This window comes from Camarhynchus parvulus, chromosome 4 (genome assembly GCF_901933205.1).
Source record: "Camarhynchus parvulus chromosome 4, STF_HiC, whole genome shotgun sequence".
NCBI classification, from domain to species: Eukaryota; Metazoa; Chordata; class Aves; order Passeriformes; family Thraupidae; genus Camarhynchus; species Camarhynchus parvulus.
The window spans coordinates 1584813-1601522 of record NC_044574.1 but is presented as its reverse complement, the minus strand read 5'-3'; the positions used below and the strand labels follow the sequence as shown (position 1 = coordinate 1601522).

The 16710-nt window shown below is 50.7% G+C and overlaps 1 protein-coding gene across 10 annotated transcripts in view; it reads left to right on the top strand.

The window, feature by feature from the left end:
- DYSF (dysferlin) overlaps positions 1-7054 on the top strand; it is an 80499-nt gene extending 73445 nt beyond the window's left edge. For all 10 annotated transcript variants that reach the window (XM_030947308.1, XM_030947306.1, XM_030947307.1 and 7 more), the window contains 3 exons: positions 633-742; positions 2060-2207; positions 3994-7054. In XM_030947308.1, coding sequence (XP_030803168.1) covers positions 633-742; positions 2060-2207; positions 3994-4032 — 297 coding nt within the window. In that variant the 3' untranslated portion in view covers positions 4033-7054. The remainder of the gene's footprint in view (positions 1-632; positions 743-2059; positions 2208-3993) is intronic.
- The last annotated feature ends 9656 nt before the right edge of the window (positions 7055-16710 follow it).

Below are 16710 nucleotides of genomic sequence, written 5' to 3'. Positions count from 1 at the left end.
GATCCACTGTGGTTGGCTGGAGGTTTTCTGGCACCGTGCAGAGGAACGATCGGTTTTGTGGGATTTTCGCCCTGGTTTTTGGAATGCGCCACCAAATCTGATTCCATATCACGACTATTCCCAACAATCTTGTGTCCTAAACACCAGGAAAAAAATTCCAGCTGTCCCAAGGATAATTTTAAAGGTGTCTGGGCTCCTGTTCCAGGTTTTGGTGACTGTTCCATGCAGGTGAGGGAATCCAGGCAGGGAATTCGGTGATTCAATCAAAAAACCCTGAACTGGTTCCAGGGAAATCAAGAATCAGGGAATTGGGAAAGATTGGATGTGGCACTCAGTGATGATGGGTGGCAGCTTGGACTTGATCCCAGAGGTTTTTCCAGCCTCAGCGATCCTGGGATTCTGTGGTTGCCCAGATTTGGGTGTCAGTGGGATTCAGGATTTCCTGGAATATCTCCAATGACAGGTGAAGGATCTCTGGAATCCTGGGATCCCCGTGGTCATTGTTGGGAGTGGTTTGATTCTGCTCAAAGTACATTTTCTCTTCCCAATCCCTGTTTTCCATCCCACGTTCATTCCTCACTTTCCCCCCTGTTTTTGGGGATAATAAAGGAGTTTTTGTTTAACCCATCCAGGGCAAACTGGAGATGACTTTGGAAATCGTGGCGGAACAGGAGCACGAGGAACGTCCGGCCGGGATGGGACGGGATGAGCCCAACATGAACCCCAGGCTGGAGGATCCCAAGTAAGAACATCCCAAATGGAAAAGCAGCCACCAGGGCACGGAATTCTCGAGGACCAAAGGGGAATTCTGTGTTTCCAGCTGCGGGGAACTGGGCTGAACTGGGTTTGCACCTGAACTGGGGGGGACTGGGAGGCTGGTCTGGACCATGAATCCGTTGGGATTCGGAAGCTGGTCTGGGTCATCAATCCAGTGGGATTTGGGAGCCTGGTCTGGACCACAAATCCAGTGGGATTGGGAGGTCAGTCTGGGCCACCAAGGAGGACACCGGTGGGTTGTATCCAGGAAGATAGAAGACAAGCCAGGGGGATTGGGAGGTTTGTCTGGAGCATGAATCCAGTGGGCTGGATCACCAATCCAGCAGGATTTGGGAGACAGGTCAGGACCACCAAGGTGGACATTGATGGGACATCCCCAGAGGGATGGGGAGCTGACACGTCCCAGTGGGATTGGGAGGCTGGTCTGGATCACCAGTTCAGTGGGATTGGGAGACTGCTCTGGACCATGAATCCATTGGGATTGAGAGATTGGTCTAGATCACCAAGGGGGATGTTGGTGGGACATCTCCAGAGGGCTGGGGAGCTGACACATCCCAGTGGGATTGGGAAGCTGGCCTGGATCACCAGTCCAGTGGGATTTGGGAGACAGGTCTGGACCACCAAGAACATTCATGGGATGTATCCAGAAAAATGGAAGACCTGAGAGCAGTAGTATTGCTCTGGACCACGAATCCATTGGGATTAGGAGGCTGGTCTGGACCACCAAGGAGGATGTTGGTGGGATGTATCCAGAAAGATGGAAGAGCTGAGACATTCCAGGGGGATTTGGAGTCTGGTCTGGACCATGAATCCAAGGGATTGGGAGGCTGGTCTGGATCACCAGTTCAGTGGGATTTGGGAGACTAATCTGCACCATGAATCCATTGGGATTGAGAGATTGGTCTAGATCACCAAGGGGGATGTTGGTGGGACATCCCCAGAGGGCTGGGGAGTGACACATCCCAGTGGGATTGGGAAACTGGCCTGGATCACCAGTTCAGTGGGATTGGGAAGCTGCTCTGGACCATGAATCCATTGGGATTGGGAGGCTGGTCTGGATCACCAATCCAGCAGGATTTGGGAGACAGGTCAGGACCACCAAGGTGGACATTGATGGGACATCTCCAGAGGGATGGGGAGCTGACACATTCCAGTGGGATTGGGAAACTGGATCAACCAGTCCAGTGGGATTTCGAGGCTGGTCTGGGACCACCAAATCAGGTGGGATTGGGGATCCAGGAGGATGAAATTCCGAGGTGACCTGCCCTTCCCTTGGCTCCAGGCGTCCCGAGACCTCCTTCCTGTGGTTCACGTCCCCGTACAAGACCCTGAAGTTCATCCTGTGGCGCCGCTACAAGTGGGTGCTGATCCTGGCGCTCCTCCTCTTCATCCTGCTGCTTTTCCTGGGAATCTTCGTCTACGCCTTCCCGGTACGGAGCGGCTGGGGTTGGCTGAGGTCTGAGGGGTGGTGGATTCAGCGGGATGAAAAATTCCATGCTGAGGAACACAGTGGGTTAAAAATGAACTTTTTTGGGTTTGGGATCCTTGTGGGAAAAATATGGAGGGGTTGGAGCATGGCCAGGGATGGGAATGGGGTTGGGAAGGGGCTGGAGCACCAGGAAAAGCTGAGGGAAAGGGGCTCATCCCGGAGAAAAGCAGGATCAGGGGGGACCTTCTGGCTCTCCACAGTTCCCAGAAAGTTTGGAGCCAGGTGGGGTTTGGGATCTGCTCCCAGGGAACGACAGGACAAGAGGGAATGGCCTTAAGTTGTTCCAAGGGAATTTGAGGTTGGATATGAAGGAAAATCCCTCATGGAAAGCAGTGTCCAGCCTTGGAGCAGTGGTGGAGTCCCCATCCACAGAATTATTCCAAAAACATCCGGATGTGGCGTTTGAGGACACGGATAATGATGAACAAGCATTGGGGCTCTTTTCTAACCTCAACAATTCCATGATATCAGGAATGGTGGAGATCCCAAAAAAACAAGGGAAGGCCATTCCTGGCATGTCCTCAGCAACACCAAGCGCTGGCACTGGTGTGCCAAGATCCCAGGATTTTCTGGGATGCAGAGGGAAAAAATCTGGGATAGCTTTGCCTGCCCTGGTTGCCTTTGGGAAAATTCCATGGAGCTGCTGGCTGGATTTGTCCTTGGAATAAATGAGGATGGGGCAGGGCTGGAGGAGCCTCTCCCTGCTGGAAGGCTCTGCATTCCAGAAAATTCCTGGCACAGCTTCGGGAATGCTCCAGGACCCCTTTCCCAAGGGGCAGAACAGGTGATGTCCCAAATTCTGTGGGATCATGATAAAAAGGAGCTGTTGGGATACAGGGCCAGGGGTTGGGTGGTGAATCCATGAGATTTGGGGGAATCCCAGAGGATGGGAAGGAGCAGCGGGATGCAGAGGAGAGGAGGGGGCTCCAACAAATCAAGGAAAATTAGGAATGCTTCCCACCACTCAGACACTGGGATGGTACTGGAGGGAGGGACCAAATTTATTCCAAGGGTTTGAAGAGGCAGGAATTTCTCTTAAAAATTTTGGGAAGAGCAACCAAAATCCAGGAATGACTCGTGGTACTTGATAAATTCTTCCAACGATTCCCTCATTATTCCAATCATTCCCTCATTCTTCCAGTGATTCCCTCATTTTTTTCCCAGTGATTCCCTCATTTTCAAATCACTCTCTTATTCTTCCATTGATTCCCTCAATTTTCCAGTGATTCCCTTCTTTTTCCAATCATTCCCTTCTAGCAATTCCCTCATTTTTCCAGCAACTCCCTAATTTTTCCAATCATTCCCTTATTCTTCCAACAATTCTCATATTTTTCTGATGATTCCCATCTTTTTCCAATTATTCCCTCATTTTTCCAATGATTCTCTTATTCTTCCAATCATTCCCTTAATCTTCCAGCAATTCCCTCATTTTTCCAGCAACTCCCTAAGTTGCCCGATCATTCCCTTATTCTTCCAAAAAATCTCATATTTTTCTGATGATTCCCATCTTTTTCCAATGATTCCCTCATTTTTCCAGTGGTTCCCAAGTTTTTCCAATGATTCCCTCATTTTTCCAATGTTTCCCTCATTTTTTCCAGTGATTCCCTTATTTTTCCAGCGATTCCCTCATTTTTCCAGTGATTCCCTTATTTTTTCCAGTGATTCCCTCATTTTCCCAGTAATTCCCTCATTTCCCCAACGTTTCCCGTGTTTTTCCATCCTTCCAGAACTACGCTGCTATGAAACTGGTGAAACCTTTCAACTGAAGCTGCTCCCGTGCCTGCCTGGGAATTTTGGGAAGGAATTTCGGAAGCGGAGAAGGAACAACCTCATCCAGGCCTCCAGCTGCTGCCAAAGACTCTGCTTCCCTTTGGAATTCCACCTGGGAAGCGTCACCTAACCAAAGTATTCCTGGTTTTCCAGCCTTCTGTGTTTTGTTTGAGTTTTCCTGCTGCTCTGGTTGGTAAATCCCAAATTCCAGTGAAAATCTGAGGCGGGAGCAGGGAAAGGACTTTTCCATCTGGAAGCTGGGAATGTACAAAGGATTCTCAGGGCAAGATTTGGGATTTGCCGGCCTGAGCAAATCCCACAGATTCCGAGCACTTTTCACTCCCTGATCCAGCCTCACTTTCCCTTTTCCCTGTGTTATCCCATTTACGTATTGTGGAAAACGTGTTGGAAAACCGGAATCCCTGGGATGACACGTCGCATTCCCAAAGCCGAAATCTTGGGAATGGGAAAGGTTGTGGTGGAAAACCTGGGATTTGAAGTTGGTGCTCCACAAAATCCCAGTTCCTCTTGGATTCTGAGGCCTTCGCATTCCATCACGGAATTCTGGAGCTGGTTTTCCCTCGGAGCTGCTCCACAATCCCACAGGTCTCCCATTCCAGCTGGGAGAGGAATCCCAGGGGCAGCTGGGCTTTGATTTCCTCCTCTCCCGCTGTCTCTCAGCCACTTTTTTGGGAATTCTTGGTCTTTTTAGTGTCAGTATTTGCAGAATCCCAGAATCCCTGTGGTTGGAAAAGACCTCTGGGATCATCGAGTCCAAGATGTGCCCGATCCCCGCTGAGTGCCACATCCGGGAATTCCTTGGAAACCTCCAGGGATGGGGACTCCAAAGCTCCCTGGGCATTTCCAAGGCCTGACCACCCTTTCCATGAGGAAATTCCTGCTGATGTCCAACCGAAGCCTCTCCTGGGACAACCTGAGACCATTCCCTCTTTTCCTGTTATTCCCAACTCCCAGCCTGGCTCCAAATGTTCAGGGATTTGTGCAGAGCCAGAAGGTCCCTCCTGATCCTCCTTTTCTCCAGGCTGAGCCTCACTGGTATTCCTTTAAAATCAGCCATTTTCCCTTGTATTCCCAAAGATTCTTATGGAAAACATCCCAACCCATACTCGCCGCTGCCAGGCGTTAATGGAGCGAAAAACCTGTCCCGGAGCGGGATTTATTTTCCAAACAAATCCGTGATCCACAGCCTGCTCAGCCTCCCACGGATCCGATGGGAATGCTGGGACATTCCCGCTTTTGCTGTTCCCTCCTAATGTCCCTGGAATGGGATGATCCCGCGGGATGTGACACTTGGGGATTTGTGACCTTGGCAGCGCCAGACTTGGGCTCAGAGGTCTTTCCCACCCCGGATGGTCCCATAATTCCATGATTCCCGGGGTTTTCCAGTGCTGGGAGGATGTTAATCCTCAAATTCTCATCCTGCGAGGAATCTCGTCCCTCTCTCCCACCAGGAAAATCCCATTAATATCCGGCTGCTCCGGCACCTTTGCTGATTTGGGATCTTCCCATCCTCCCTTCAGCAGGATGAGATTTATCCTTGATTCCATGTTTTCCTTGGAGCTGTGGCTGCTCCAAACGAGCGAGGAGCTGGGAAAAGTGTTCCCAAGGGATCAGTTTCCCGGGAAAAACCGCTGATGGCAGCTCCTGCCCCGCTCTGGCCGGGATTTTAAACCTGTGCTTAAAAAATAGGGAAAAATAGTTTAGATGCTTTGTTGGATGGGGATGTAACCCATGGGGGATCAGATCCCGGGATTCTCATTGGAACATCTCCCGGATTGCGCAGGGCAGCTCCTTCTCCGTGTTTTCCGCACGGGAAACGCACGGCTTTGGGATTTATAGGGATTTGTAGGGATTTATAACCCCATCCCTGCTGCTGAGTTTTGGCTGATCCATGGCCCCTTCCCAAAAGTTGGAGCGGAGGAATTGGCTCTGGATTTGCACATCCCGGGGCGGAGGTTTCATTTTCCGTCGTTAAATGCTTCGTTTTCCTTCGTTTTTTCCCTAAAAACCTCCCAACCCCATTCCCACCCCCATCCCCCTGTTTATAGCCACCATCAAACCACCAGGATTCGCTCCAATTTTCCAGAGGTTTTATTATCCCAAAGGATCTGAGGAGCTGAGGACAAAAGTTGCTTCTGTTTGGCCCTTGCTGGGATTGGGAGTTTGGGTTTTATGGGAATGTCGGTCCCTGCTCCTTTCCCACCAGGATCCAGCTGTGCCAGAGGGAATCTGGAATTCCCTGAGTGCTCTCCTGGAATCCACAGTGGGAATTCAGGGCCAATATCTCTCGGATTTGCGAGGATTCTGGGATTTCCCATCCTGGTGTAATTCCCTGTGATCCCAACCCAAAAATCCTGGAGCCAAGAGGCCCAAATGGATGCGTGATCCATGTTGGAATGCCAAACGTGGGATGCTTATCCCCCATCCCATCGGGAACACCGCTGTCTATCCCAGAAAGACAAGGAATCAAAATCCATCCATGGGTTACCTTTGGAACGTCCAAGGCCAGCTCGGATAAGGGATTGTGGAATGCCTGGAATAGGATGGGCTTGAATAATTTGGGATTCACTCCAGAGACCCTTCCAGTGGGAAATCTTATTTTATTCCCAGCATTCCCCTGGCAAAGCCTGTGTCAGCAGTGATGGGAGAGAAGGATCCAGGGCATCCAATTCCATAAAAACAGGGATTTCCAGAAGGAAATCCGTGCTCCCAGTCCAGATTTCATGCCAAGAGGATCCCGTGGGATTCCGGTGGGTAGATTCAGGTGGGAACATCTGGAAAATCCAACTCCATCCCATTTTTTTTTTCCTGAACAGCCACATCCAGCTCTGGGCCTGGTTGTGTCTTCTCCAAATCCAGGTGGGAGCTGTGGAAAGAATTCCCTGTGGCTTCCGGTTATCCAGGGAATCGGCTGGGATTTGTTCTGGATCACCCGTGCCTGCCTTACCTGCAATAATGCCCAAAGCACTGTGATTCCCAAAGAAATGCTCTGAAACATTCCCGTTCCCAGTGTTTTGATTGTGGGGGTGGAATTGCGGCTCCTCTTGGGAGTGGGAATGGGAAAACTGGGATTGCGGAGAAGGGAAAAATCCAGGGAATCCTCAGAGTGCCTGGAGGGGCTGCAGGAGAGCTGGAGAGGGACTGGGGACAAGGCCTGCAGGGACAGGAGCCAGGGAATGGCTCCCACTGGGAAAGGGGAGATTGGGCTGGCATCTTGGCAAGGAATTCCTGGCTGGGCTGGAATTCCCAGATTTGCTGGGGCTGCCCCTGGATCCCTGGCAGTGCCCAAGGCCAGGCTGGAGCACTCTGGGAGGGTGGGAGGTGTCCCTGCCCATGGATAGGGTGGAAATGGGATGATCCTAAAATCCTTTCCATCCCAACCCATTCCATGCATGGAAATTAATTGCCAAAAGTTCCGCTGCTCGAGTGCTTCCCTGATCCCAGGAGTGATTCCAGTCTGGAATTCCAAAGTGTGGGGGCACCTTTGGGACCATTCGGACACAACACCCCTGTTGTGTTCCCATTCCCTCCAGGAGCTGGAGGAGCTGGAAAACTTCCATCCCACACCAGGGCGAAATTCCCTAAATCTCCAGCATCCATCCCAAAAAATCCCGGGAATGAGCGGGATGGATTTTGCTCCCCAATAAGAACAATCTTCCAGGCAGTGCCAGGTTTTATCTGCTCCGAAGGGAGCATTTTCCACGCACAAATTTTCACCCAAAATCCCAGTGGATTTTGCCAGAGCGTTTGGAAAAGAGGGAGGCAGCACAGGGAGGGCAGGATGAGAAGTGGGATCCAAGTCAAGGTGCTTCCATAATTTTTTTGGGAGCTGTTGGCAGCTGGATTTGTTGGTTTAACCCCTGTGGATGGTGCCTGCCGTGGGTTCTGCTCATTCCCGGGAACACGGATCCAACGGGAGCACTGATCCAATGGGATACTCCCTAAAAAACACTGTTGTGGCCTCCTGGCTCCCAAATCTGTGAGTTTTCCAATGGGAAGCTGGAGATTTCCCTGGATTTGAGCGACACAACTCATTTCAGCCTTGCCTTGTGGCCTGACCCTTTCAGGCTTTCCCAGGAGGGTGATTCCTGGTGCTGGAATTTCCCCCCTGGAAAACACAGTCCTGGAAAAGGTGGTGATGAATTTAAAGGTGGATCGATAACCTGAAATTCCTGAAATCGGCTTTTTCCATGGATAACCCTGTGTTGTGGGGCAGCTGCAGTCGGGATTCATCCCAGAAAAGCCCAGACCCCGGGATTGAGGGATGATTTGTGGGAGTCTGCAGGAGACTCCCAAGAAATGAGCCGTGAAACTGCTCCGGGTTTGGCTCCGTCCGGAATCCCCTTCCAGAGGAAAATGAGTTGAATTTGTCCCGTCTGCTTTTTCCATTCCCATCCCAGCCTTCCCAAAGAGCCAATCCCTGAAATGTGCCGGGTATTTTTATCCCTCATTAAAAAAAAAAGAGAGGAAAAGGCTCGGGATGCATCCAGGGTTTTATTCCAGCAGCTGAGGTTGGATTGGGCCTGGATCTTCCCCTCAAGTCTGGAACCTTTTCCATGATCCTTCATCTTCCCAAGCTTTCCCAGAATCATGGAATGGTTCAGGGAGAGAGGACCTTAAAGCTCCTCCCATTCCATGGGACTTCCATGGTCTTCAAGCCACCTCAGGCCATGGAATTCTGACTTTTGGGAAAGGTTTGGTGGATATTTGGGATATTGGGTTGAACCATGGAAATCGTGGAATGGTTTGGGAAGGAATGGACCTTAGAGCCCATCCAGAACCTCCCCCTATCCCAGGCTGCTCCAAGCCCTGTCCTTGGACACTTCCAGGGATGGGGAATCCAGACCTCCCTGGAAAACAGGATTTTGAAGGCTGGATTTGGGTGTCTTTCCCAACTTTTAGGATTCCCTGAGTGCCCCTCTTTGGCATTTGGGAAGATTCCAGGGAGACTCCCTGGCCCTTGGCTGCTCCATCCCTGTCAGCATTCCCTGTCCCATGGGTTGAACATCAGGAATTTCCACGCTTGGCAACCTTTTCCATGAAGGAATTCTTCCCGATATCCAATCCAAACCTCTCCTGCTGCATTTTCCCTTTGCTTTCCCTTCTTTTTTGGTCTTCTCCCACTTTTCCCTCCATCCTCTCCACCTCTTCCACTTGTGGTTTGTATCCAGGCCCCATCCAAGTCCAGCATCCCAGGAAGGGATGGGAATTACAGCCTCACAAATTTGGGAAGTGGCGGCTCTCCCAAATCCAGCCAATTTTCCCCTCTTTTTCCTTCTTCCCAGAACTCATGGGAATGAAATTCATCCATCCTCCCCCCTCAGAGCTGGGATCTCCTGGAGGTTTTTCTTGGGAACAGCCTAATCCCACGTTTATGAAAATCATGGAGCCAGAGCACTTTAACTGGATGGAATTCCTGGGGCCAGTGGAGGAGGAAGGAACCTCTCCATCCCTGTTTTTTCCACCCTTCGGAGAAGATTCCAAAGGTTCTGCTTCTGCCCCAAGCCAAAAAAAAAAGACAAACTGGATTTGGTGGATATGGAAAAGCGGGAAAAAGAAACCCCAGGGTACACCAGAGGTTTACAATTCCAGAGGTTTACAATTCCTCTTTGCCAATGAAAACAGTGGGAAGAATCATCCATTGGCAAATCCGTGGCTGGAAAACAAAGCCCGGATTCATTGTCTCCCTCCGTGGAAAACAGGGAACAATTGGGATGAGTCACTTCCAAAGGGTGGGAATGGCCTTGGAGCTTCCCAGCGACTCCAAAGGGGGACAGGGAGGTCATTGGAGAGGTTTGGAGCTCTCCGTGCTGGAATGCCGGGAAGAGCTCATCCCATCCCTCTTTTCACCCCAGGGACTGGGAGAAATCAGAGTCAGGCGCCTCCAAACCATTCCTGGCTTTTTTTTAGGAATTATGCAACCCCAGGGAAAACAAACAGGACAACAACACAAATGCAGGTCGGATTTTACTTCTGTTTTCCAGTTGCCCGAATAATCAGGGATTGGGAATTCCATTATTTCCTTTGCAAGGAAAAAGCCCTAAAAATACTCTGTTCCCATAGGATAACAGAACTTTCCTTCAATTCCAACACCATTTTTTTAAGGAATACCAGAAATCCCAAATTTTGTGGGTGATGGAGATATCTGGGATCATCTCCCTTGTGGTCTGAGCTCCAGAAATCCTGGAGACATTAAAGACTTTAATAAATAAATTAATTTCTAATTCATTTATTATGAATTAAATAATTTTAATAAATTAAATTATTATTAATTACTTAATTTTTGAATTCTCAACTCGATCCTAAAAAATTGACTTGGAGAGGATCGTTCCCTCTTTCCTACCTCTCCCTCCTCCATCCCAACCAGGAATTAGCACAAAACAGGGATTTGTCCCTGAACATTTAATTTTGGGAAATTCCAGCCTTCCCACAGAAGTGGATGGGAGGAAATTAGACAAGGAAAAAAGCTGGAAAAAAAGACAGAGAAGAGAGCTGGGATATCTGGGTGGAAGGAGACTCCCTGTGGGATGAGATTGGAATTCCCAGGCTTGTTTAACCCACCTGGAACCAGAAAACAGCCGGGGATAAATCCTGCCCAAGCAGGAAAACCAAAAATTGGGATAAAATAGAGAGGAAAAGGCTGCGGATGCATCCCGGATTTTATTCCAGTGGGAGCTGCAGGTGAGGTCAGGTTGGATCTTGACCTTCCCTTGAGGTTAGAATTTTTCCATGATCCTTCATCTTCCCAAGCCACAGGATCATGGAATCATGGAATGGTTCAGGGAAAGGACCCCAAAGCTCATCCCATTCCATGGGCAGGGACACCTCCCACTATCCCAGGATGCTCCAAGCCCATTCCAGCCTGGCCTTGGACACTCCCAGGGATGGGGAGCCGCAAGTCCATGGGGAACCAAACCCCAAATTCCGATGGTTCAGAGCCCTGCCGGTGAGGACAATTTTCCATCCTCTCCCTCACCACTGGCACAATTCCCCTTGGACAGCTTCTGGAAAAATTCCAAACCTTCGTGTCCAAGTCCCCCCTGTGCCAAGGAGAAGCCGAGGCTGGAGAGGGTCTGGAGCAGGAATTCAACTCCTGGTGTGCCAGTGGGCGGACGAGACATTCCAGGCTGGCTAATTCCAAGAGTTCTGCTTCCCATTAAAGTGCCGGCGAGCAGCTGGAGCTCTGGAGTCCATTAAATGCCACTTTTTGGGAATGGGCTTGGATTCCAGCTGTTTATTTTTATATCCAGGGAGCTGAGCAATGGATGCTGAAAAAGGAATAAAAATTGGATAATGGGATGCGGGATGGAAAAAAAAAACGTCGGAATATCAAACATGGATTCCCTGCTCCGACATGCCAGGCACGGAAAAACCCTTTTAGAAATATCGGCATTTTCAGCACCTGGAGGTAACGGAGAATCCAGAATTCTGGGATTGGAATAGTCAGAATCTGTACAGGGAGATGTGGTTCTGAATTTCCCCGGAATGGATTGCCTGGGAATAGGGACGGGGATCCTTTTTCCAAAGGTGCTACTGGAGAGACATCAAAACGGGGAGAAATGGGATGGAATGAACAGAAATGGTTCAAAGTTCATCGTTTGGGAATGAATTCCTGGCTGTGAGGTGAGTGAGGGGCTGGGAAGGAATTCCAAGAAAAGTTGTGGAAATTTCATCTGAGGCAGCATCCAAGGCCGAGTTGGACATCGGGGCTTGGATCCACCTGGGATAGTGGGAAGTGTCCCTGCCTATGGAAAGGGCGGGAATGGGATGGGATGGGATTTAAGGTTTCTACAAACCCAAACCATTCTAGGATGGAATGGGTGCTCAGGGAGAGCTGGGAATGTTCCCCTGGAGAAGGGAAAATTCCAGGGAATCCTCAGAGTGCCTGCAGGGGCTCCAGGAGAGCTGGAGAGGGACTGGGGACAAGGCCTGCAGGGGCAGGAGCCAGGGAATGGCTCCCACTGGGAAAGGGGAGATTGGGCTGGCATCTTGGCAAGGAATTCCTGGCTGGGCTGGAATTCCCAGATTTGCTGGGGCTGCCCCTGGATCCCTGGCAGTGCCCAAGGCCAGGCTGGATGGGATTTGGAGCTGCCTCATTCACCGTGCACCTCCCAACACATTCCCAAACAAATCCCTTGGATCAGGTGGTTCTCCAGTGGACCAAATCCAGCATTTCTGTGCTCCAAGGATCCCACCAGCAGCTGGGAGCTGGGACAGCTCCGCTTTTCCGCACCCCACAGAGCCGGAGCAAACGCCGGTAGCCGCTTTTCCAATAACGGTTTATGGGAAATCCATGGATTAACATCAAAGGATCTCTCCCGGCCAGGTGGGAAGGTTGAGCTCGTAACCTTTTATTGCTGCTGCTCCAGGGAATTGTTTTCCCACTGCCGGGCCTTGGACATTGGGAATGGGTTAAATCCAGGCCCCCTGGGAGCACCTTCTTCTCCCTGTCCCACCATCCCATTTCCACTGGGAGTGGTTCCCACTGGGAAAGGGGAGATTGGGCTGGGATCTTGGCAAGGAATTCCTGGCTGGGCTGGAATTCCCAGATTTGCTGGGGCTGCCCCTGCATCCCTGGCAGTGCCCAAGGCCAGGTTGGACATTGGGGCTTGGATCCACCTGGGATGGTGGGAGGTGTCCCTGCCCATGGATAGGGTTGGATCTCTGGGATTTAAGGTCCCTTCCCATCAAAAATTTTCCAAAATTCCAAGTCAGAGCTCTCCCAGCTGTAGAATTCCACACCTGGAAGGGGCTTCAGGTGCTCCCAGAGGGAACAGCAGGATGCGATCCAAGGTGGCTTCCCAGGGATCATTCAGCACCATCCGCAGGGAAATTTGGGAAAACCAAAGAACCCTAAAATCCCAGAATGGGCTGGGTGGGAAGGGTCCTTAAATCCCACCCCATTCCATGGGACACCTTCTGCTCTCCCAGATTGCTCCAAGCCTTTTCCAACCTGCCCTCCTGAACTCCTGGAAGCCGGAATCCATCAGCTGACGGTGACATCACAACCCCGAGCCGTCAGGACATTCCCGGCTCCCAAAAATATCACTTCTCCAGAGGCTGGGAAGCAGCAGCAACCCATCCATCTTGTCAGCACGGCTATTCCCAGTTTTTTTCTGGCTCTGGGAGCACAGGGAGGGTGGGAAGTGTGAGGGAAGGGGGGGATGGTGGCACATCTGGATGCACTCGGGGCCAGGGTGGTGGCAGCTGTTCCCTCATCCCGGTCGCTCCGGGTCTGGAATCAATTTCCAAGGGGTTTTTCCTGCCTAAATTGGAGCCCAAAGTCTGCTTGGCTCCTTCTCTCCCAGTTTTCCAGCTGGGATTTTATTCCTTAGCCTCGGGAGGCTTAAAAATAGAAGTGGTGGAAAAGGAGACTGAGCCGCTCTTCCAGAGGGAGGGAAAGGAGGGAATTCTGCGCTCCTTGGAGCAGGGAAGGGGAGAAATTCCAGCAGGAGATAACCCTGAGCCGGGTTGTTCCCAAAGGGATTGAAAATCCGCCTCTCCTATTCCTGGTTTTTGCTGGAAGCCACTTAAAGTGAGGTTGAATTCTGGCGGTGGGATGAAATCCAGGATTTTTCCTTGGAAAAATGGCATTGTGGGGCCTGCTGATGGAGCGCTGTGCTCTGGGGAAAAATCCAGGATGGGATTTGTTTAACTACGTGGGAAATTTGTCCAGGCAAATCCCCTGGAATTCCAGGGCGCTTCCTTGGTGTGAAAACCGGGAAAGGGGCACCCAGAAGCAGATTTTTGGGAAGATGGGATATGATCCAGCGTGGGAAAGGATCTTTGTGTCCGGATTCAGGTGGAATGTGCAGCTTTCTGGGAAAAGAGCTGATTTTATGGGATTGTAACCAGTGAGGGGCAGGAAAGTTGGGAATGGCTTCCCATTGCTGGAAAACAGGGTTGGGTGGGATATTGGGAAGGATTTTTTGGAAATTAGTCCCAAAAAAGCGCCAAAACCCAGGTGGTTTCACAGGTTTTCCACCTCCATGGGTCAGATTCCCACTGGGAATTCATTCCATGGGTCCTTCTCCAGCCCCTGGAAAGGGATTCACCCCAATTGGGTTGGGGAGAGTCACAGGGAGCTCACCAGATCCAGAGCATCCAGATTCTGGGAGCAGGAGCAGCTCCCTGGTGACATTCCCACCTCTGGAGAGGTTCTTTCATCCCAGGAGAAAAAAAAACTGGGATCATGGAATGGTTTGGAATGGGAAGGACTTAAAAGCTCAACCTGTTCCATCCAGGAACACCTCCCACTGTCCCAGGTGGATCCAACCTGGCCTTGGGCACTGCCAGGGATCCAGGGGCAGCCCCAGCAAATCTGGGAATTCCAGCCCAGCCAGGAATTCCTTGCCAAGATGCCAGCCCAATCTCCCCTTTCCCAGTGGGAGCCATTCCCTGGCTCCTGTCCCTGCAGGCCTTGTCCCCAGTCCCTCTCCAGCTCTCCTGGAGCCCCTGCAGGCACTCTGAGGATTCCCTGGATTTTCCCTTCTCCAGGGGAACATTCCCAGCTCTCCCAGCCTTTCTCCCAGCAGAGCTGCTCCATCCCTCCGATCATCCTGCTCCTAAAAAAAACCCTGGAGCAGTCCCTGGGCACCTGTTCTGAATCCCGGTCTTTGCTCCTAAAATATCCACGAGGAGCCTTGGGAGAAGCTGGTCTCTGGAAAAGGCTTTTTGGGAGCGCTGATGGAGCTTGGGGTGGATTTGGAATCTTCACATTCCTGCACGGAAGAAAAAAATCCCAACCAAAACCCCCCCCCAAAAATCCTAAATCCCAACAAAAATTTAGGTGGAAATGCTGGAAATCAAAGGATTTTCCACCTCTTCCAACTTTCCAGCTTTCCCTCCAGGAGTTGTGGATCCATATCCCATTTTTGGGCCTGAGAAGGGAATTCCCAACAGCACCCAGTCCTCATTCCTGCACTTCCAAGTGCGGGAATTCCACTGGAAAATCGAGATTTCATCCCAAAATCACTGGGAAGGACAGACAGGAGTCTTGCAATCCTTAGGAAAACTCGGAATCTCTGGCACAAAATCCGTGTGGTCAGGTTCCATCTATTCCTGCCAGATTTGGGATTTAAAAATCCAGGACCTCTTTCTATCCGTGCTCCTCTCTGGAATTTCAGGGTTTTTTTTTTTGCCTAAAACCTCAGCTTTCCCAACAACCTTTTCCTGTCTTTTTTCCCCCCAATCCAGCTCCACTTCTTCCTCAGGAAGAGTTTTCCCCTCTCTGCTCCGCTTTATGGGATTTCCATGCCCTGACGCGACCCCCATTAATTCCCAAATAAAAAAATCCTGCTGAAGACAAGAACTCCTCTGGTTTTTCCACCTTTTTTTTTTTCCCTCTCCCTCCAATCCTTCTGTTTCTGGGCTCATAATTTTTTACGAGCTCGGTGATTCCGAGCGATTTCATTTCCCAGCTCCCCTCATTATTTCCATGTTGGGAATTTTATTGGTGGGGAAGGTAAACAAATAACATTTGTTTTCCCTAAAATCCACATTCCTCCCTTGTTTTCCTGGTTGTTCCCAGTCTGGCTTCTGTTTGTCTCATATCCCGTGGCCACGGGGAAGGGATGGAGATGTCGGAATATTTTGGATCCCTTTTTTTCTTGGTAAGGCTCGGGTTTGGAATGGCAGGGAGGGGGGAAGGGGTTTTGGGGAAAAAAATGTTTTTTTGGGATCCATGGTGGATCATTCCCAGAGAAGCTGTGGATGTCTCATCCCTGGAAGTGTCCAAGGTCAGGTTGGATGGGGTTTGGAGCAACCTGGGATAGTGGGAGGTGTCCCTGCCCATGGACTGGGTGGAATGGGATGGGATTTAAAGCCCCTTCCCAACCCGAAGCATCCCATGATTTTATGAAAAGGGAAAAAAGGCAAAAAAAGGAAAATTCTCCCTCAGTAGCTGAACTCCGAAAAGGAAGCAGCACATCCAGGGGATCCCAGAATTCCCACATCGAGCTGGAGCTGTGTGCACACCCTGGAGCAGGACCTGTCCATCCCATCCCATCCCATCCCATCCCATCCCATCCCATCCCATCCCATCCCATCCCATCCCATCCCATCCCATCCCATTGCATTTCCTCCCCATCTCATTTTATCCCACCCCATTTCATCCCAATTCCTTCCCATCCTATCCCATCCCATCCCATCCCATCCCATCCCATCCCATCCCATCCCATCCCATCTCCCCGTGGGGCAGCATTCTCAGCATCATCCCATCCCAAAAATCCAGATCCATCCCTGGGAAGCGGGGAGGGAAAACTTTGGAGCGAGAAACACTCGGAGCGGATTTCAACGAGCCGCCCTCGTTCTGTTGGCTAGAAATAAATCCATGGAGCACAAAAAAGCTCTCAGGGACTCACAGGTGCTCGGAGCCTGTTGAAATTTTCCGGGACTTGCTTTTTTTCCCATGAAAATGGGATGCAAATCCATCCAGGGCATGGAAGAGCCCTTGAAACACACCCACGGAGCTCAGACATCCTGCCCCGAGCTGGGATGAAAAGTCCTTGATTGGAGGTTTCTTCCCATTTTCCCTCTTGATCCGTAGGAAAAGCGGCTCCTCTGACGTGTTTGTCAATGCCTCGGGAAGAGGGAATGAGCGCAATTAGCTCGGGAATTGTTGTGGAATAAAGGTCAGCTCGTTAGCGCACGGA